Source organism: Coregonus lavaretus, assembly GCF_964263955.1.
Source record: "Coregonus lavaretus genome assembly, chromosome: 27".
NCBI classification, from domain to species: domain Eukaryota; kingdom Metazoa; phylum Chordata; class Actinopteri; order Salmoniformes; family Salmonidae; genus Coregonus; species Coregonus lavaretus.
Genome location: NC_140014.1, coordinates 17128667 through 17151082, shown reverse-complemented (window position 1 = coordinate 17151082; position 22416 = coordinate 17128667). Strand labels below are relative to the sequence as shown.

The 22416-nt window shown below is 42.5% G+C and overlaps 1 protein-coding gene across 3 annotated transcripts in view; it reads right to left on the bottom strand.

Moving 5' to 3' along the window:
- Window positions 1-21846, bottom strand: part of LOC311102825 (ral GTPase-activating protein subunit alpha-2-like) — a 135119-nt gene extending 113273 nt beyond the window's left edge. For all 3 annotated transcript variants that reach the window (XM_084144253.1, XM_084144254.1, XM_084144255.1), the window contains exon 1: window positions 21660-21846. In XM_084144253.1, the coding sequence (XP_084000379.1) occupies window positions 21660-21765 (106 nt within the window). In that variant the 5' untranslated portion in view covers window positions 21766-21846. The remainder of the gene's footprint in view (window positions 1-21659) is intronic.
- Window positions 21847-22416: the final 570 nt, after the last annotated feature.

The following is a 22416-nucleotide window of genomic DNA, read 5'->3' as shown; positions in this document are numbered from 1 at the left end:
CATCTGCAACAGAGTGGAATTGCAGCACCACATGCAATATAATACACAACACTAGGCTAAATATAAAACCATAATAATAACAACAACGCCAGAAGAAGCAGAGTAGCTTATTTCAAACTGCAGTATTCCCATGAATACCGGCAGCAAAACAGGGAAAACACACAGTAGCACATAAACACTGAAATGTTGGGACTAGGAGGGAGAACACAACAAAGTGTAGAGCAGAGGTGACCATTCTCCAGCCTGCATAGTCCATTCATTACATTCTGCAGATCCCTACCAGATATAACACATTTCCAAATCCTTAAGCAATGTTAACAAAATAATTAACTACTCAATCAGGTTAAACATTACACTTGTGTGCCAAACACAACATCATGGCAGATAAGTCTCCTTTACAGAAAGTGTAATATTTCCCAACAGTCCTCTTAATAATGCTGTATTTAGTGTGAAATAGGAGGGAAATTCCATTCACACACTATTAACACACTGACATAATAACCTTTTCTGCACATGTTCACTGGCACACTAAGCACTTTTGAAAGATTGTGAATCATTGAGCGCATGATCTGAGATGGGCAGGTAGTTGACTGAGCGGAGGCCTATCATGATCCAGCCCAGACTCAGTGAGTAGGTTACATAATGGTCTTTAAAGTTTGACACCAAATATTGACTTGACACTGCCTCTCTCCCGGCATCCATCAATCCCCCTCTCCCTCTCTCTCATCTGCCATGCTGGTGCTGGTATGCAGTCAATGAGCTAATCACACACTCCTTTTAGTTCACACCACACTGTCACACTTAAAACACACACACACACACACACACACACACACACACACACCTCAGCCCATCAATACAAAACTCCCTGTCTGCCTTAAGGCGTCCGCATGCTTCCCAGCCGAAACAGTTTGGAACAGTTCGTGCATATATTATGGATGACATTTTGTGTCGTTTTTGTTCGTTTTGGACTTTGGCAAGGGTTTTTTCGGCTGTTTGGGCACACATTTTTTCTCAAGGCAAGCCGAAGTCAATAGGCAAAGTCTATGTCCCAATCGGCGATAGGTCAACAGTAGGAATTCTTCAATAATGTGCCTGTTGTCATTCAACGAGAGATGCACATTTTTTCACTTGAGAAATACTGCACCAAACATCCTAGTCAGATCCAAAATTGCGCGACTAAGATCTCCTCTGCAAAAACTGCTACGGTGTCTTAAAATAGACAAACAGTACTATTGCCGCTTTTCTTTTAAGGGAGTATGCGAGCACACTCATTCGGATTCACCTAGCCGAGTTGGGCTAGCCGGCAGCCGAACCGACAACAAATCAGTGCCAGATCTAGGAATAGATCCAATGAGCCAGCCAAATCGTTGAGCATTTTAGCTAACCTTAGGCTACTAGGTCTAATGAATAACTTACAGGCCTAATAACCTGAAGGTGAAAATCCAAAGGTCTATTCAGACAGGGGGTGGTCTAATCACACACACTGTGCTCCTTACCAGCCCTATTCCCAGTGAGGAGGTCCAGTGAGGAAAGACAGTACAGACCCAATACCGAGGGCCTGGGCAGGACTCTTATCTCAGCCCCTCACATGGTTGACGATTCAGCACTGCTCATTGTGTTGGAGCGCTTCCTGCCTGCCGCTCTGGAAAACATGTTGACTCATCAGCAGCAGTACCCACCTACTAACCAACTAGCCTGCTGGGAGAGAACAGAGGACCAGCAGGCACATCCTCAGGGAAGGAGGGAATCAGGAGGGCTTGGGGGTCGTGTGTGTGTGTGTGTGTGTATGTGTGTAAGATAGAGTATAAAAGAGAAAGGAGTGCACACGTGCAAGCGGAGGGTCATTGGTCAGGGGATAAGGCCATCCCCAGGTCACTTCCTCCCATATACCTCTTCTACAGCTGTCAGACCAGCCTTAATTGTTCAGAGGGAATTCTTCTTCTTTGGACAACAAAGAAGCTACACAGAGTGGATTAATACACAAGGACTTGTGCATACATGCAATAACAAACATGTAATTCTAATAACTAGCCAACCTAGCGGTTCCTTCCCATCTCAGTTCCTATCTAATCAAATGCTAGAAAAAAAGAATATCCTGTCTGCTTGGAAATTGGAATGTTGAACTTCTGATCAACAACCAACATTGGGGGGAATTAGTTTACATGTCTGTCCAGCATCAACCTCTTAATTTGATATATTGACGTATATCTGTGTTTACTCCAATACCTTGAACATGAGGCAGTGTGCGTGCGTATGTGTGTGTGCCTTTTGTGTGTGTGTGTGTGTGTGTGTGTGGAGCTGGATCATTTCTGTTTGACGTCCTGCCCTGCTACATGTCACAGACCCATCAGAGCCTGTCATCCGGCTCTTTCTACCTCTCACATCGACTCACTGCTCTCCATCTGCTCAAATCCCTCTAGCCAGGTTGTGGAGCGTGACGGATGGAGCAAGAGACAAGTGCACAGAGAAGACGGGAAGATTTCTGACAGAGGGAAGAATTCTCAAGAGATCCTCTAAACAGACAACACAGTACTGTTGATCTGCTATTTACACTGGTGCATTTCAATGGACCTTTGCACTGTTAGTGTTTTCATGTGTTTGGGTAGGGTTTTACATTTAACCCTGTGGGACCCCCCACCCCCACTCAATGGGCTCTCAGTTCTCTTGTTGCCGTGCCGACGGATGTAGAACTGGTTCTGCAGGTCCGGGTAACGCAGGAGGCTGATATTATATTGTATCCTTTAGAGAAAACACAACACCCGTGTACTTCATCTGCTCTGACACCTCTCCTTTCTCATCACTCACTCACTCACTCACACAAAGCTGAGCTGCCTGACTGCATTGGGAAACAGGAGGGGGAATGTGGAAAACACCAGCCATTCACCTGGCATCATCACACAGCACTGACTGTTATGGCAGATATATATGTGAGGAGAGGAGATGTTTTGTTGTTCACTGGGAACAGGAGGAGGAACTGCTGCTCCGATAGTGCTGCTCCCTGCTCTTACTTCTCAGAGAGCCCTCTCTGTTTGTGGAAGTGAGTGAGTGCCAACATTTCACTGATCCCAACACAATAGCACCTCTCTCAATACAGTGGAGCAGAGGGAGGAGGGTGTTGGTGTGAGTGTGGTGAGTGTGGTTAAGAGACTCCGGCCAAGTTCAACAGCAGAGAACAGACCCGGGGTCAATTGCTATTCCAAACTGTTTATTTGTAATTCCACTCGGCCAATCGTTAATTCGCCTCTTGTCAATGGCAGTCCGGACACAGAGCTAATGCCTTGTATCTTAAACGATAGTAAGCCACAAGAGTACTATTGAGTCACTCTGCAGGGCAAAGAACCAGAATATGGGCCATATCCCAGAGAAGTTAAGAAGTGGGCTACCTGAGTAAATCTTCTACACTGAAAATGAAACCAAAAAAATAGTTTACGAAATCAGAACGGAATACGAAAGGAATCCTACCTTGGGTCTAAGAGTTTAGCGCGACTGACTGTTCTCGATTGTGTGCAAGAAAACCTCCTGAAGCCAGTCAGAGCAGCTGTTGAGTCCCCATGTGGGAGAAGCAGCTGGAGAATAACAACCTGCAACAGCAGGGCAGAGGAGCTGATGTCTGACGGCCATATTAAATATTAAAAGAGAGGTACTCAGGAAGAGAAACACAACATGTTCTTCACGCTGAGATATAGGTCTCACTGTCTATCCTCACTGTTTTCTCTCAGGGTAAGGATAAGGAGACGACTGGCTCTAAAATGTCGGATCAAATCTAAAAGTCACGGCTGTTTGACCCCTAGGTCTCGGGATGTCACATGACATCATGTCAACATGGAGTCCTGTCTGCGTCAGTGTGACCTCAGTTCCATCGACGGTTAAACTGTTAAACTGGGGCACCAGCACATTGGCCAGTGATTCATGTGCAATACAAGACCACTCTGACATGCCTCTGGGCCAAAACAACTAGGCTGGAGACATTAACTAAATTAGAATGTATTTGGTGGAGTAAGTGAATTGGGTGGGAAGCCTGCATGGTTGACATTATAGACTACTGAATGTTTTGTGCACTTTACATCTAGGCTATGTTCTAATTGATTAACGTTCAACTGTGAGAGAGCACTGCTGTGTGCATTAGGTCTAGTCCCGTGATGCTCAGTTGGTAGAGCATGTATGAAAATGTATGCACTCACTAACTGTAAGTCGCTCTGGATAAGAGCGTCTGCTAAATGACTAAAATGTAAATGTCGTCAATCATGTTGAACTGGTGAAGGTCATCCAGTCATCTGAAGCCGCATGCATATTTACACTGTACTGTAAAACATCCAGACCCTTGGCTAACAACTCTGACCTGTTCAAACTGAAAAGGCACACAACACTTCCTGTAGGCATAATGACAAGAAGCCATTTACTGTAGAAATGTTCCCTAGCTGCAGGGAGCTAAATGGGTGCCACTCACACCACATGGAGTCATTAATATGCTATGTCACATTCATACAGGAGGGCCTAGTTAATCAACCTTTGATCGGACAGACTCTCATTAGCATTTAGACCTAGCTCTTTTTCTGCTCTGGCTGCCTGTCAGGAGGAGTGAGACACAGGCCTGACACTGGAGGTGTAGCACACAGACAGAGGAGATGGTGGGGGAGGAGGGAGAGAGAAGAGATGGGGTGAGGCTGTCTCTCGCACGAGGCTCAGTGCAGACAAGCACACAGAAGGGACGTTAACCAGGCTAACTTGCCTGGGGGGCAACAACACAGAGCCGTGGGGGAGGCAGCTAATGTCGAGGCTGAAGGATGGGTGCAGGGTTAGCTACCTGAAACCCCCATCACTCTGGCCCACACACCGAGAGAGAGGAGACTGGGGGAGAGGGATAATTGTATTTTAAAACAGATACTTTTTTCTCTCAGCGACACTGTGGTTTTGATTCAGTGCTGGTGCCTTGGGCCAGAGAGAGATGGATGAAAGAGAGAGACCCCCCATTGGAGGAGTGTAGGCTAGGCAGTAGGCACTGTGTCACTAGGCAGGCCAGGCAGTACTGTGCTGCAGTTCAGTTCAGTCACTGCCTCAGTCAAGGAAACCTTGAGCAGAACCGCTAGCTAACACAGCCACAGTGTCCTCAATTAATTCCATACACCTAACATAGCAGGTGTTCTTTCACCCCGGTCCATCCACAGTAGCCACCCCATGGGGGTCATCAGTAGGGCACAGCAGGCTCCAGCTCACCTCTTCATCCTCCTCGTCTTCTCTGAGTGTGCTAACTGCTAAGAAATCTTAATCTCACCATCGCCTCAGCTATTTGAAAACCAAGTACCAGGAAGCCAACCTGAGAGAAGCAAGGGAGGGAAGTGTAAAAAAAAGAAAATCAATGAAAAAGCTGCAATCAGCCAGCAGCAGCCCAGCTATGAGCTCTCACTCCACAGCCCTCTGAAAGCAGCGCTGAGTCGCTGACTTTGGACCACGTTAAGAGTAGGTTAATGATAAATCCATGGCAACCAGCTGCAGCGAGGGAAACTTCACTGCAGTCTGTCACATGATACAATTCACAGGGAGGGAAAGGGTAGTACTAGGAAGCAATGGAAGGATAGCAGGAGCAGGCTCATTCAGAGGCCTTGATAACACACAGAGGCTCCCACTGCCAGTAAATGAACCAGGGACACCAGCAGAGCAGCACTGAAGCCCCTGAGCCGTCAATCATAATTGATCTCACTGAGTCAAATTGGTGTCCCTTATGAGGATAAATGGGAGTCCATTCAGTGAGCTATCACCAGGGCTGACTCTATAGACTGATGCATGGAGCTGTTAAAGCCCTCAGCCTGCAGCCAGCCAGCCAATGGCAGGTCCTAGTAACGTACAGACAGAGGCTCTTAAGGTAGAAGACACCAATAACAGCCTGAGCAACATGCATCATCTTCTGTAAGCAGTGTATTTACAGTGTGTGATTAACTCCTGACTGCCAGGGTAAAGCCACAGGGCTAAGTAGCTCTCTGTGAACGGAACAAAGGTAGTGGTACAGCTGATATGTGGCATCCTCATCCACCGTGATATATAACAGTGGTTTACAACTAACTGTCAACAGCCTTGCTACACCTCCCAGGCAGTGAGGTGTGATCTTGGCAGCTATCTTGTAAGCATGTCATGCCACTGTCAGACACATTCATTCAGATTAACCTTAGTATTAGCCTATTGCAATTTGCTAATATTTTCCCCCTAAATACTGTGCAAAAGTCAATACGATAACACGACACTTCAGGAAGATGGAAATGAAAGGCCATATTTCAACCTGTGGGGCCTTTCATTAGGATTATGCAACAGATTGAACCTTTGACAGACATGGTAGCAGTGGCTGGATGCAGCCTGACCTCAGGCCAGTCTGTCTGTGTTCAGAGATCAGGGAGCAGCTCAACTGCGGCTGCCTCTCTTCCTCATGAGGTCGCCCTCAAATACCTCCGTTAATTAACCCGGGATGGCAAGCAGCAGGCAAGAGGCAAGCTGCTGCCCGGTTATCACTTATAGGCTGAAAAGGACAGTAAAAAAAAGCTGATTTTACCCCTACCTCTAACACAAAATGAAGAACAAATGGGTTAGCTCATGTTCTTGTGCATCAATTCTGACGATAAGCCTAGGAATTTTGTTCTTAGCAGCATGGCCATCTGGTGCAGCGATTCTCAATTGGTGGGTTGCAACCCATATTTGGGTCATGGTAGGTTTGGAATGGGTATTTTTTATTATTATGATTTTTTATACTCCAGTCTGAACTTAAACCAGGTATAGTGTGTATAAATGAAAATGAATTTTAAAAATGCAATAACTTAAATCTCTGAAAAATTCTTCAAATCACAGTATTTTCAATATAGAGCTATTAGCAGCACTATTTTGGTTGATTTTGTTGTCTCAAACCAGTGAGTTTATTAACATTCTTTATCAAGAATATGGTCAAAATTGAATTATTGACAGAGGTGGGAATGGTGTTCCCTTGTCATATAATTGGTACATTTAATATCAATATAGCATTAAAAAATACATCCAGATTGTATTTTGGAGATTATTTTTCCCGATGTGAATATTGGGTCGCGACTGAGACAACCTGGTTCAATTTAGGTCCCGAGGCAAAACCAGTTGAGAACCACTGATGTAGTTATTACCTTACAGCCCATGCGGAGCCTACCCGCCTTTTTGATTACCTCACCAGAAAAGAAGAAAACACCCTTTAGATTTCAATGGAGATGACAACCAGGGTTGTTTACTGGGGCAACACACACCTGTAGGAATACCCAGGTGTTCCAAACATACTGGTTGGAACATTCCAGGAATCAGGAGGGAATAAACAAGACATCTGGAATCTTCCAACCGGGATTTCTAGAAAACCTAGGAAATGTTGAAAAGTTACCAGAATTGCACAACCCTATCCAGTACATTCTGTTATTTGAACTTGCGACCATGAAACCAGTCTGACCAGACATTCATGAGCTGTGTAAAGGATACAAATATTGCTCAGTGCAAAACATAGACTAGGCCTAGGCTACTCTTCATGCTTTGTTGCATTGCCTTTGTCCTTGTCATGTGCCTCTGTCCCTCTCAGCATTTAGCCTACAGTACAAAGACATTTAGATTTCTCAAGTGCTGAATTCAATCATGAACTTTTTCATGTCACATTTCTTAGTGAAAGAAAACTGTCAAACACATTAAATGGATCAAAGTGCTATAAAGGCTATAAGATGAAAGGAAGACCTTGAGTAACCAAGCAGAGGCGACATTAAACCCTTTCTGAAGATAGTCAAAATGATGGTGAATGTTTGCCAAACATTTCAAAGGTCAAGTGAACCATGTCTCTAGTCTTCACTCAATCAACTCCGCTATACAATCCTAATGCTCAGAATACAGATACACTATTTTCCCTCAAACACACTGCTCTTTTCTCTCAAGTGAATCTTCACGAAAGTTTGTATGATTGTAGTTGAGAATGATAAACAGAGATTGACTGACAGACACTAAGAAATGCACATGAGGAGAGTTGAAAGGGCTGCATCAGGCAGGTGTGTGTTACAGAGCAACAGTATTTTCCCAAAACCAAAGCTTCTTCCCTGCGGGACTCTGTCGTGAGTCGTAACCGCTCCTGATCCTCTCCAACCAATTAGGGGAAGTCTATGGACTCATTCCTGAGACCCTTTATAGATGATTCAATATCGGGACCAAATAAAATAAACAAGTTGCATGTACACAGTCAATTTCTCATAAAATCAGGACATAAAAATATAGGCTACACAGGGAATGGATCTATCAACACACTTGTTGTTCAGAGTTGCCCGTATATGCAGTGTTTCTCCTACATGCATCTAAATCGTGGCCGCCACTGCAAAATAAAATAAACTGTGTTCCTAGGGGAAACAATGTCATTGGTAGACTTGCCGCACCAAAGCCTGCACTTCAACAATATGTCAGTTTCATTGAAATGGTCGTGGCCAAACTGAACTATAGACCACTGGTTTGATGTTGACTCCTATATGTCACAAACACCAGCCATCATCAGCCTCAGGCCATGCAGCGAAAGGTGAGCCTGACTCTGCAGCCCCAGGGCACTGACCTGACCTTCGAATACGTCATCTAGATTGTATACCACAGCCAACATAGGGACTAGGTAGCCTGGCCAAAACACAGGATTTAGCCTGTATGCCACAGCCAACATAGGGACTAGGTAGCCTGGCCAAAACACAGGATTTAGCCTGTATGCCACAGCCAAGATGGGGACTAGATAGCCTGGCCAAAACACAGGATTTAGCCTGTATGCCACAGCCAAGATGGGGACTAGATAGCCTGGCCAAAACACAGGATTTAGCCTGTATGCCACAGCCAAGATGGGGACTAGATAGCCTGGCCAAAACACAGGATTTAGCCTGTATGCCACAGCCAAGATGGGGACTAGATAGCCTGGCCAAAACACAGCATCTAGCCTGTATGCCACAGCCAAGATGGGGACTAGATAGCCTGGCCAAAACATAGCATCTAGCCTGTATGCCACTGCCAAGATGGGGACTAGATATCCCGGCTGGACATCATGCTTTCTACCGCATGTCACCATTGTCGTACTTGTTTATTTAACCAGAAGTAGGTCAGTGCTGAATCTGCATTAACAAATGGGCCTAGTACTCTCTGTTGTTTGGCCCAAAAAAATATCACATTGTTTTTCTACTGTACATGATATCATGAATCCAGAAATACCAAGCCCTTTCTTTGACAGAAGACCATCTAGGCCAACATTTCTGACACTGGAGCTGACTGGTTGAAGCCTGTGTGAGGTGTGGATAAAGAGGACAGGTGTGTGCAAGCTGCTTTTTTATCATGGCATACATTGTTTGCAACATAATTGCCTGGACACAGTGCTTCTTTATACTGCCAGATGCTTATCTTAGTGCTATACCCAGCTTAGGGAAGTCACACCCGCACCGGCCAGCCAGCTCACTGGCAGGAATAGGAGTGGACTGGGCTGACCCTCATCTTAAGGTAAAGACAGATATAGATTCAGAGCAGAATTATGGCTAATACATTATTGTAGCTCATCGTATGGTAACTGTTATTCTTTTCACTAGGCTGAGGTGAGGCCTATAGTGCCCTGTGTGAATCTCACAGGAACAGACAGTTCCCCCCCAAAAACACTTCCCTAAATTACATCATTTCCTCGTTCACTATGACTGCCTGGTATTGACCAGCCTAACAGGTACACAGTCATAACAGACAACCATGGGAGTGGCAAGGAGGAAACTGTTCCATGAGATCAGGCCAGGCTGCTCTCTCTTCGGTCCCTCAGTCTCACCCCCAGAGCCAGTGTCAGCCCTGAGCCCTGCAGGCCTAGGGAGGCCTACTGTACTATAGGAGAGAGGTGTGGAGCTAGCAGAGCCAGGGTGATAATGACAGAAGCTGTCATCCTAATGGGCAACACTAGACAGACACGGACCTGCTAATGGCTGTCTAGTGTCACCAAACCTGTCTAGCACAGTTCACATCTACACCCAGCTATTCACAATGGATTTGAGGCCTTTATCTCCACCTATGGAAAAAATATAGCGATACTGGTATCGTCCCGGCCCTAGTAGAAAACCAATAGATTTGGCTCATGATGAAAATGAATTGTGTGCTCATCCTCACAATCTAAGCCAGTCCTCCATGAAAGCAATTCAGTTTGTCCTTCTTTTACGCTTAATCTGTGTCCAGGAAACGGCCCCTTTCTGTGTGGTTTATTCCCTCCAAAAAAGGTTTTTGGAGGGAATTTTGTTATCATTTCCACACTGTGCCACACAGGCCTGCATGATATGGGCAAAACTAGGCGTAGTTAATTGGTGAACTGTTGGAATCATGGAAATAGAATGATTATTCTGTATGTAAAATGTAAAAATTATTCTAATTCTATAGTTGGAATCGGTGTTAATTATGGCAGCTATTTTAGATTTAGTTTTAGTCTTAAAATACTTTAGTCTTAGTCACATTTGAGTAATTTCATCCTTCGTTAGTTTTAGTTATTATCAGTTGACTAAAACTCTGGAAAATGTTTGTCTAGTTTTAGTCACAGCCATTTTAGTCACATAATAGTCAGTTCATTGTTTTCTATTAAATCATGAATATTTAATGAATAGCCCGGGCTTAAATCACTGAACACAACAGGCACTTATTAGAGACGGGTTTCTATTTGAGCCAGGCGTCTATTTCCTTAATGCACACAGCTTTTGCTCATTTTCATAGTTAATTGTTTAATTCCAGCATTCACTTCCAGCATTTTAGTCAATTTCTTCATTTCCTGAACTAATGTGTTATCATTTACACACCGTGTAATGTTTCTTTTGTCTTAGTATGCCTCTATTTCAGGATACAGAATCATTATTATCCTCTGACTGTGCATTTTCGGCTGATTTCTGGGGGTTTGTTCTCCCGAAGTTGTTGACTGTTTTTGTGCTTGCCAGTTAGCAAGCAGTTCTCAGCTGTTAAGCAGCCAATTGCTAGCAGTTTCTTACTCGCAATAAAAACGGATGAGTGCCATCATTTTGAGTCATTACTGAGTTATTTAATGTAACAAATCAAACATTAAACCTCAAACAATTCATGGTAACCTCCTAAACAATTCATTTAGAACAGCGTATATTTGAAACAGCCGTTTACAGTATTTGCTGAAATGTGTGCCATTGTCCAGCTATTAGAAAGGGACAGGCAGCTATTTGAGACTGTAACCAACGCCAGCCTTAATGAACCATACAGGCTACAAAGCCTTGGCTACAGGTTAACCAATTTACAGCTCAGATTCTCCCCATCACAGCTGTCAAGGGGGGTAAATAACAATAGGTTTAACAATAACAAATAATAATATATATTTATATAATAATATAAAAGTTGTTCCTTGAAAAGGGGAGAATTTGATCTTTACAAAAATGCCAGAACTATTACTATACTCCTAATATTGGACAAAACAGATGAAAGGGAGCTTCATGTCAAATGTATGAAAAAATGTATACACTCACTAACTGTAAGTCGCTCTGGATAAGAGCGTCTGCTAAATGACTAAAATGTAAATGAAATGTCCATTAGTCTCTTGTGGAATTCTCGTCTCGTCACATTTGTCGACAAAAAAGAAAAGCAATTTGTAATAGTTGTTTTTTTCCAGGGCATCTTGTCTCTTTAACATCAACTTTAGTCAGGAAAAATAGGTCGTTGACGAGTATTTTCTGTGGTAGTTATTGTTGACGAAATTAACAAATGTTTGGAATATAGTTGTTTGACATGACAACAAATGAATAAGCCAGGGAGGAATTGACAGGGTAGGAACAAAAGTGTTGGTCAGTGTTTCCAAATTACCCTAATTAGATTTTACATTACATGTTCTCATACAGCTAGCTAACATATTCATGCTTCACCTATTCCTCTCTGATTTAGAAGATACCGTTGCACAAACAACATGCTTATCTAGGCCTACACCAGCATTGGTACCAGGCTGTATTAGATCGCTATGTTTGCTCTGACTAGCTAGCCAACTAGCGATTAGTATTAGCGGCTAACAAGATTTATTTTAGCCACAACTTGCTAAGAAAATACAAACTTGCAGACAGTCGTTTTCAGACAGTAAGATACACAAACTAATAGTGTAACTATAGAACGCTTGTGGAAAGCAGCATGTCACCAGCAGCTTGTTGCATCTATCAGACCATGCAGACTGCAGAGTGAACGGCAAGAAAGTGCTTGTGACTCCGTGGTCGAGAAAGTGCTTGTGACTCCGTGGTCGAGAAAGTGCTTGTGACTCCGTGGTCGAGCAACTGCTCTCTCCTTGAGTGACAGGGGGCAGGGCAAGGACAAGCAGCAATTCTTGCTATACCTCAATGCATGCAGCAGCAGGTGAGGAAGAAAGACGACTCAAGTAGCAAACTATAAAAACGGACATTAAAAGCGCCGGAGTTACATATCACATTTAACAAACCAAACATTAAAATACTGTTATAGAAGGTAAAGTAAAAGCCCAAACTGGTCCGTGCATCAATAGCGGTATATAGTACAACATGCTATACCGCCCAGCCATAATATAGAGCTGTTTTTCAATTTGATTGAAAAACATAAGACTGCCATGGAGTGGCATTTACTGCTTAAAACCTGGTACAGTCACATTACTTCATGGTAAATAATGCAAGCGACTTCAATGACTAATTTCTCTGAACAGGGGGAGAAAAAACATCCAGATTCACAGGGAATGCATTACATAGTATGGAGAAGCAATAATACAAGCCACAGCTTTATACTACTTGTCAAACATAGAGAACTGATTACGTATACTGGTTGTTGGGGTGGGATTGGCATGGAGTGTGGGGGGTCTGTGTGTGGCTTTTGAAAAAAGAATGGATTCCTCATGTCTTACTCATTGGTGGGAAGAAGTTTGGTTGAAATCGGATGTTGGGTACTACATTTATTGAATATTATCTGAATCCTATCCATTTAAATGGCCAATTTGGGTGCAATCAATGAACTTCATTTCTCAGGGATCAAATTATATTTCAACAATATGAGATTATGGGTTTCAAAAGCCTCTTTCTTGTGCCTTTTGAGGTGGAATGACTGTCAATTATAAGAGATCTGCCACCTCAGGTCTTTTGGCAGCTCCCGCTCAGCCCAGTCCAAGCGCTTCTCTGTCCTGGCAGCCCAATGGTGGAACCAGCATCCCCCTGAAGCTAGGACAGCAGAGTCCCTGCCCATCTTCCGAAAACATCTGAAACCCTCAAACAGTATCTTAAATAATCCTCCTACTCACCTCGACCCCCCAACAAAAATGAAATATATAATAATAACAACAATAATAATAATAATAAATATATATATACAGTACCAGTCAAGAGTCTGGACACACCTACTCATTCATTGAATAGCTTTGTCTATTATTCTAGGGTTTGACAACTTTCGGTCAGCCTAAATGCTGTACAGTACAGTACGAGCAGTGAAAGAAGTCTCAAATTAGAAAAATGATGCCCTGAAGGCAGGTGGTCTTATCATAAGACGCTCTTTGAGAGTTTATTTAGTTTAGTCTGAGTGCTACATGGACTGCCCCAATCACACCCATCAAGAAGGTAGACCACAATGTGCGTCGATGTAAATTACATGGACATTTTGACTGATTTAGTTTCCTGATAAGCTGGCATCCAGAGACAGTGAGTAGGCCGATGGTAGAGCCCAGACTGTACTTCAAAGAACACACAATAACTTTCTAAAATGGGCTAAAGTCAATCACATGGGATTATTTATTTTCTATTTGGACAAAACTATTAAAACACAGTATGACACAGACTAGCCTGACTGTAGAGAGCTGGGACATGACAGAGATCATTGCAGCACAGTCAGCATTTTTCATACTGAGGGTTGGAGCAGGCGGTCAGACAGACGACTTTGGGATGAAAATATTTTTGTGGTTCTGCAGATTATTTGGAAACTGTCCTCTTTCTACTTTGTATGTGTTAGCCTACCTATTGTATTAAAAACACATCTTTGTAGCATTATTCACACACTCTCAGTTCACTGCTTCAACACCAGTAGCCTTCCTCTCTAGTTGGTTGTGTGAGACCAAGTGTGCCTAGTTATATTTTTATATATATATATATATATATATATATATATATGTCTCAATGAAATAGAGTAGACTGTCTATGCATGGGTGGAGAATCACTGGCAGTCATCTTTCCAAGGAAATGTACTTAAATATGAATAGGCTATAGTTTACTACAGTGTCTGTACATAGATATTGATAATGGAAAGTGGAGGACACTCAACCAACGTTAGTCGAAGTGCAATCCCAAATGTTTGAAAGTGTAAGTGTCCGCTCTCATCATTCTTGCTGCTTCAAATTCAGTATCCATAGGTGCGAGATCAGGTGCGCATGTGGTCTCAATTAAAATAGAGTAGGATACAGCCTATGCATGGGTGGAGAATCACTGGCAGTTATATTTCCAAGGAAATGTACTTCCTAAATATGATTAGGCTACAGTTTACTACATTGCCTAGAAGTACATATTGATCACCCATATTTGTCTCCGTCTGAAAATCGTCCCACTCATAAAAAGGTAGGATATAAAAAGTCTTGCCAACTCTGCTCTTTTCAAACTAAGTCTAGCTTATTGGCTGATATAGCCCAGTAATACGATAGCTTAATATAATGGGCCATGTGAGAATCTCTGGTAATTTAACCTAGGCTATTTCTTAAGTTATGTTTGCGAATTTTGATATTGCCTATAGGGTGCACAATTGCTGGGACCATTGCTGACAAGTGAGCCGCATCACATATAATAAAATAACATTGCGGGACTGCGGTTCAGATCGGGACCAGTTCTTGCGGTAGCCGGGTGGGAGTCGGACATAAAGCCAGCAGGTGCGGTATGAAAAGCTGCAGGTGCAGGCAGGAGCGGGAATAAGAAATCTTTCCCACGCAGACCTCTACCTGACTGTCATTTATGAATGGAGCCTAGCTAAGATGTGCATTTAAACTGTGACGCATGAGCAGCATCTCAGCGTTAATCTATGGTACACTGAATGTGGGCAAGTGATTGAAAGTAGGCTATGCTGTGGACAGGGAGGAAATAAAATGAGTCTGAATCTATCCAGCTTGACTCAGCAGGGAAAATAACCTTGTTGAGTTGGTTTCCGATGTGGCAGTGATTGTTTGCCCAGAGCTTTACCTCCTAACAGCAGCCATTCTAGTTGACCCTGACCCCACCATCACTCACCGTAAAAGCATGGAGAGGGGGAAAGAGGATGAAGTGACACTGTGGCCAACATTCTGTCTTCTCTTCTCTCTTGCTCACACACACACACACATCACCAACAACAGTTGTACTTTTTTACCATTGTTGCAGTTTTAGGTCAAGCAAGTTGTTTACACTGCATCCTTGAATAACAAATAATAAAGATAAGCAAATTCTCTCTGAATTATAGCCTTGACTTTTATGTTAGCCTATATCCCACTAGGGAATGGAGAGGGCAGAGTGTTAGCCTATATCCCACTAGGGAATGGAGAGGGCAGAGTGTTAGCCTATATCCCACTAGGGAATGGAGAGGGCAGAGTGTTAGCCTATATCCCACTAGGGAATGGAGAGGGCAGAGTGTTAGCCTATATCCCACTAGGGAATGGAGAGGGCAGAGTGTTAGCCTATATCCCACTAGGGAATGGAGAGGGCAGAGTGCAAGTAGAATCTCACAGACATACAGTGCATTCGGAAAGTATTCAGACCCCTTGATTTTTTTCACATTTTGTTACGTTACAGCCCTATTCTAAAATTGATTAAATGTTTTTCATCATCAATCTACACACAATACCAAAGCGAAAACAGGTTTATTTTGTGTGTGCAAATTTATAAAAAATATATAACAGAAATATAATTTACATAAGTATTCAGACCCTTTGCTATGAGACTCGAAATTGAGCTCAGGTGAATCCTGTTTCCATTGATCATCCTTGATATGTTTCTACAACTTGATTGGAGTCTACCTGTGGTAAATTCAAAGAATGGACATGATTTGGAAAGGCACCCAACTGTCTCTATAACCCATAATGACAAAGCAAAAACAGGTTTTCAGTAATGTTTTGGTACCCTTCCCCAGATCTGTGCCTCGACACAATCCTGTCTCAGAGCTGCATAGTCTCCCGAGTGGCGCAGTGGTCTAAGGCACTGCATCGCAGTGCTAGCTGTGCCACTAGAGATCCTGGTTCGAATCCAGGCTCTGTCGTAGCCGGCCGCGACCGGGAGACCCATGGGGTGGCGCACAATTGGCCCAGCGTCGTCCAGGGTAGGGGAGGGAATGGCCGGCAGGGATGTAGCTCAGTTGGTAGAGCATGGTGTTTGCAACGCCAGGGTTGTGGGTTCGATGCCCACGAGGGGGCCAGTATAAAAAAATATATATATTAAAAAACATAATGTATGCACTCACTAATTGTAAGTCGCTCTGGATAAGAGCGTCTGCTAAATGACAAAAATGTAAATGTAAATGTAATGCATGTCAGAGCAAAAACCAAGCCATGAGGTCGAAGGAATTGTCCGTAGAGCTCTGAGACAGGATTGTGTCGAGGCACAGATCTGGGGAAGGGTACCAAAACATTACTGAAAACCTGTTTTTGCTTTGTCATTATGGGGTATTGTGTGTAGAAAAACTATTTAATCAATTTTAGAATGAGGCTGTAAAGTAACAAAATCTGGAACAAGTCAAGGAGTCTGAATACTTTCCAAATGCACTGTAAGTGTGTGGTGTGTGCATACATGCGTACTATGTGTGTGCGTATGTGTGTGTTATCCCAGTTAAGGAATAGCCATGCACAGCTCCAGTCATAGAGGTATGTGTGATCAGGTGGTCTAGCAGGCTCCTGTAATTAACAACCTCAGGCAGATCCAATCAGGCATGACCAGCAAATTAACATGCAGCAACTCTCACACTCAATATTACAGATATGCTCACTGGGCACAAAAACAAGACAAAGAAACTCCACTGAAAATAGACTTTTAGGTCCGTGACTATTTCCTGATCATAGACCTTGGTATAGCCTACTGATGCTGTCATGTCATACAGTGATATTGGGCATAAATCAAACTTGAGTCAAGCAGTGTTTTCCACTAGTGCTGACTTTCGACTATACAGCTGGTTACACACCAATTTTTAGCCGGGGACTTTTTCAACTTAAATTAACTAGGCTACTTTTCAATTCGCAAATCAGGAGAAAAAAAAGTTCACTAAATGATTCCATATGTGTTATTTCTTAGTTTTGATGTCTTCACTATTATTCTACAATGTAAAAAATAGTAAAAATAAAGAAAAACCCTTGAATGAGTAGGTGTGTCCAAACTTTTGACTGGTAGTGTATGTCTACTGATTGAATCAAAGTGTTGACAATGGAGTAGTCAACTGCTGCTTTCTGTGTAGCAAAGCCCATGATTAACACCTGCTTCATACCTGTATTGCAGATAGCTGAGAAATGCCTCTTAAAAGGAAGCTTGAAGCCTGTGGAAGTCAGCAGACTCTTACAAGATTATTTAAGAAGAAATCTGTGGGTCAGTTGTTAAACAAGTTTTTTTCTCTCAAATAAATGACATAATGCAATTCACAAAGAGAGTTGCAAACACTTGTTGAAATTCTTTCACTAATTTAACTGATATCGTTCTCTCTCTTCTCTTAACACGTATGGACACAGAACTTAATTGAGCATCTGTTCTGTTTAATTTATAGCAATTTTTCCATTTGAAAAAGTGCCCATCACACAATGTTTGATTTTAAATAAAACATTAAGATAATTTGGGCTATTTACTTCATTCATATCTTGCAGTAAAATTCATATATTGCAGTAAAATACTTTAAATCTCAAGAGAAGACAAGGTTAAATGTTAAAAAAGGTTTATTGTTCTCTTACTTAGAAAATAGTCCTAGAAGATATCACAAAAAATGAATAGGCCTACACTGAATTCATACATTTTCTGTAATTGAAATTGTACACAATACCACAAAACATTTGTCCAGTCTGGGAGGTAAACTCAATAAAGTATTCAATAATTTCACTATGTATTTCAGATGGAATCAAGGCATTAGAATGTACCAGAGGTCACCAAAAATCGAGAATTCTTTCCAAAACAAGCTCTGAACCCCCGGCACGGCTACTTTTTCTATTTGGCTGGCTACTCCATGTGCTTGTGGAAAACACTGGTCAAGCTGAATCAACATAGATAGGGGCACCAGGGACAGAGTCCTGACTCTCACTAGTTTCAGGATGTCCCTGACATTTAGAAGGACCTTTAATATCATTCCTATCATGATATCAAAAACATCGGAAGTGGCATGTTTTATCTTTCGTTAAGAATGGAGGTAGTGGCATTTGCCCGTGTTCTTTGGTCAGTGTGTGTAAAAATCTGTCTGAGTTCTCGTCAAAATATGCGTTTTGAACATTACAATAAAACACACATAGCTTTGTAAGCTTTCGCCATTATTTATAGCAGCACAATAAAAAGAGGTCAACGTTCCCCCTAGACTCCCTGCTGTGTCCAGCACCCCCATCACTCATCCCCACTTCCTGTCCACACAGGAACCAGCCAGCACCAGACCAGGAGGAAATCCTTCTTTGCTGAAAACACTGACTGCAGGAGGGAGGAGGGGGGTGGCCAACGGACATCAATATGGAGGCCCAGCTATCAGCTGCTGCACAAACAGACCTGCCTTATCTTTGCCCACACATGAGGACAAGAAAAACCGTAGGGAAGTAAAAGACTCCCTTGGACCACTGTTGACCTCTATCTTGACCGTACAAGTCTTGACATTGAACGTGCAGCGTCAGCAGAAAAGTACCCTGATAGGCTAGACTTTTGACATTTTAACCACCTTTGCGCTAGTTCACCACTTTTTTGAGATGGAGTGTAAAGTGGTTGATATGTAGTGCCTAAATGACAGGGGGCCTGTCCCAGATACAGGTCTTCTACAGGTCAGCGAGCCTGTTAAAAGATGGACTCAGGCAAGGTGAATCAATATAAACTGTCCAACTAGCACACCGCTTCACAGTGAGCTTCATAAAGACACCATACAAAGACAGTGGGAGACTGGCAATATTTCTGGTTGTCTGGCATGGAATGATACTAAGATACTGATGAAATTAGGCTAAATGACCTTACAGTATGCATATAACCTAGGCCTACAACACGGAATGACGCTTCCTGTTCAAAGGTATACCCGTTGGTTAACAAACAGGGCTTTCTTTGGAAGAGTCCCATCTGTAAATAAATGGAGAAGATACTTTTATTTTAACAGCATGCAATGTGAAAGGGACGTCTAAAGATGGTAATATAATGAGGCGTCTTATATGTCCTCGATTTACAGTCAGGTCCATAATTATTGGCACCCTTGATAAAGATATTGTATGCTCCAAAAAAAATTATATAATTTCCAAATATAAGTGATAGGGATCATATAAGTGATAGGGATCAAAATTATTGCCACCTCTGTTTTCAATACCCTTTCGAGGATAACGACACTGAGCCTTTTTATGAAATAAAATTACGAGATTGGAGAACACATTGGGCCTACTACTGGTATGCGTGGCCACAGAGCTCTATTTTCATGTCATCTGACCATATGTCGGTGCTATGGTCAGGTGACAGGTAAATAGAGTTCTTTGGCCACGCACACCAGTGGTGGGTTTGGCATTGAAAAACAGAAGCATATGCAGAAAAGTAGATCCTATCTATGGTAAAATATGGGGGTGGATCTTTGATGTTATAGGGCTATTTTGCTTCCACTGGTCCTGGTGCCCTTGTTAAGGTCAACAGCATCATTAACTTTACCAAGTACCAGGACATTTTAGCCAAAAATCCTGGTTGCCCCTGCCAGGAGGCTGACACTTGGCCGCAAGTGGATCTTCCAGCAAGACAAAAACCCAAAGCACTAATCAAAATCAACAAAGAAATGGTTAATTGACCACAAAAATCAACATTTTGCAATGGCCATCTCAGTCTCTGGACTTGAACCCCATTGAAAACTTGTGGCTTGAATTGAATAGGGCAGTCCATAAGAGCAGATGAAGAATATCCAGGATCTGGAAAGATTCTGTATGGAGGAATGGTCTAAAATCCATCCCAACATGTTCTCCAATCTCATAAAACATTTTAGTAAAAGACTCAGTGTCTTTAGTGTCTCGCAAAGGGGAGGGTGCTAGAGTATTGAAAACAGGTGTGCCAATCATTTTGACCACTATCTTGAAAAAAATCTGTATTACTAGTTAAACAAATTATTTCTCTGAGCAATTGTATTAGTATAAAACAATATAATTTCCCTTTTTTGTATTGCATACAATATAGCTCAGTATAATTAGACAGTATTTTTTACTCATCTTTATTAAGGGTGCCAATAATTATTGACCTGACTGTATGTCCAATTAAAGAGTTAGATCCCACAATCTGTCATTACAAACATATCTGCAATTTGTACAAATGTTTTTTCTGAATCTGAATTTTTGCATTAGATGAGTGATAGAAACAATATTGACCATTGAAACTCTAGGTAGGAACTGAAAGTGAGATAAACTTAAACACATTTAAACACAAAGCCTGGTAAGAGAAATTCCACAAAAAGCAACTGACATATTGACAACAGTGGTTCATCCCCCCCCCCCCCCCCAGCTCCTTTCTCTGCCGGGGTAAAATAGCTAGCCTATACAATAGGCAGGTATTTTCTATTCAACTCAATACTTATATTTCCACTTTGTTTTTGATAAATAGACTAATGTCTCAAACATACAACTGATTACTTACGGGTTTTTTCTATTAGCTGCAAATAAAGTATGTAATTGTCAGGCTGGCTATTCCTATCATTTCCTGATGCCTGCCTCAGGACTAAATAAATGGCATTCAATAAGAATAGGTAGCCATGTCATGTGACAACCACCTATGAATTATGCAATTCTAACTGAATATGTAGCAAACTAGCTAGATAAATAATTGAAAGTACAGCCAAAGGCTAATTTAATTTGTGAGGCTAGCAAGCTAACTACCTAGTTACATGTTTCAACAAAGTGTAATGTGCATTCTGTTCAGATGTCATCTCTAAATGTTGGCTAACGTTACTGAATGGCTCTTTTGTTAATGCTAACGTTAGCTAGCCTAGCAATATACATTATATTGAGTTTAGCAAGCTAGACAGTGCCAGTGGCTATGTTAGCTAACAAGCCCTTGAAGGACTAGAGGTTGATAGCTAGGAAGCTAGCAGCCAACTTACAAACAAAACTGGCCATCTAGTTAGTATCTAGGACGTGAATCGAAGCACCTTGTTAGCACAAAGCTAGCTAGATGGCTAGGTTTCTGTAACCTGCCTGCTGCTGACTGGCATGCTAATCAGCTAGCTCTGCCTAACCGTACTACAATGACACTACTGGTGGCTTGCAAGCTAACGTCAGACAGACGCGCTAGCCACAAAGGATGTCTTGGCTTAGCTAGCTAACATTAGCCAGCTCCACGTTTATCATATATGTAGCATGATGCCACATATATTCGACGTGGTAAAAAAAATTACAATAAACATTGGACTCAAAGGTTAGCTAGCTAGCTTACTAGGAGGCAGGTACCATCAATAATCAAGCGAGCGAGCCACTGACTGCTCCGACGTGATGCATCAAAGCTGGATTACATTTCACTCACCTAACAGTGACCGGAGGTGCTTCAGTCGGGTCAATACATCCTTCTTTGGGTCCAGAACTTTCTGTGTAGATTTCTTGACGTCTCCATGGCCCCTTCGAGTGAACATTCCGCTGTAAAACGCAATTTTGAAACCTAGAATTAGTTACCTCTTCTTTACCATATAGTCAGCCTATGCTGTGACACCGTCACTTTCCTCACCACCGCTCAACGCTTTCTCCGTGAGCATACTTTGCGCCGCTAGTCCCCTCCTTTTTCGTGGGTGTGTAAACACGGAAGCGCAGCTCGTAGCGTGGCCACGACCCCTGTAGTACGTAGCCAGCAAGTGCTCAAGTGCTTGCCCCAATGTGATATTGCCACTGTCTTTGAGAGCTACCAACTCTCAGCCATGGGCCGTGGGACACGTATTTGACCCTCTTGTCACGCGCCACACCTCTTATATCTCACGCATGGAAAAGTACTACTTTTATTTTTCTAATAAGTCCGTGCGTTAACTTTTCAACTGTGCTGCCTCCAAATCGTTTAGAAATTGGAGCATCTGCGCCTGCAATGTAACATCACGAGCGGGAACCTGCATCATTGTCCTGTCTTGCCTCAGCACTGTGAACCGCGGATCATTGAAGCATATGATGAGTATAGTTATGTAAGGAAACAAGTGGATTGGATGCGCATTTTAAAGAAACGCCCCTCAACATTAAAGTGGAGCTGAGAGAGAACGTTCTCCGCTGAGTTTATAAAACTTTAAAAAGAGCAGCACCAT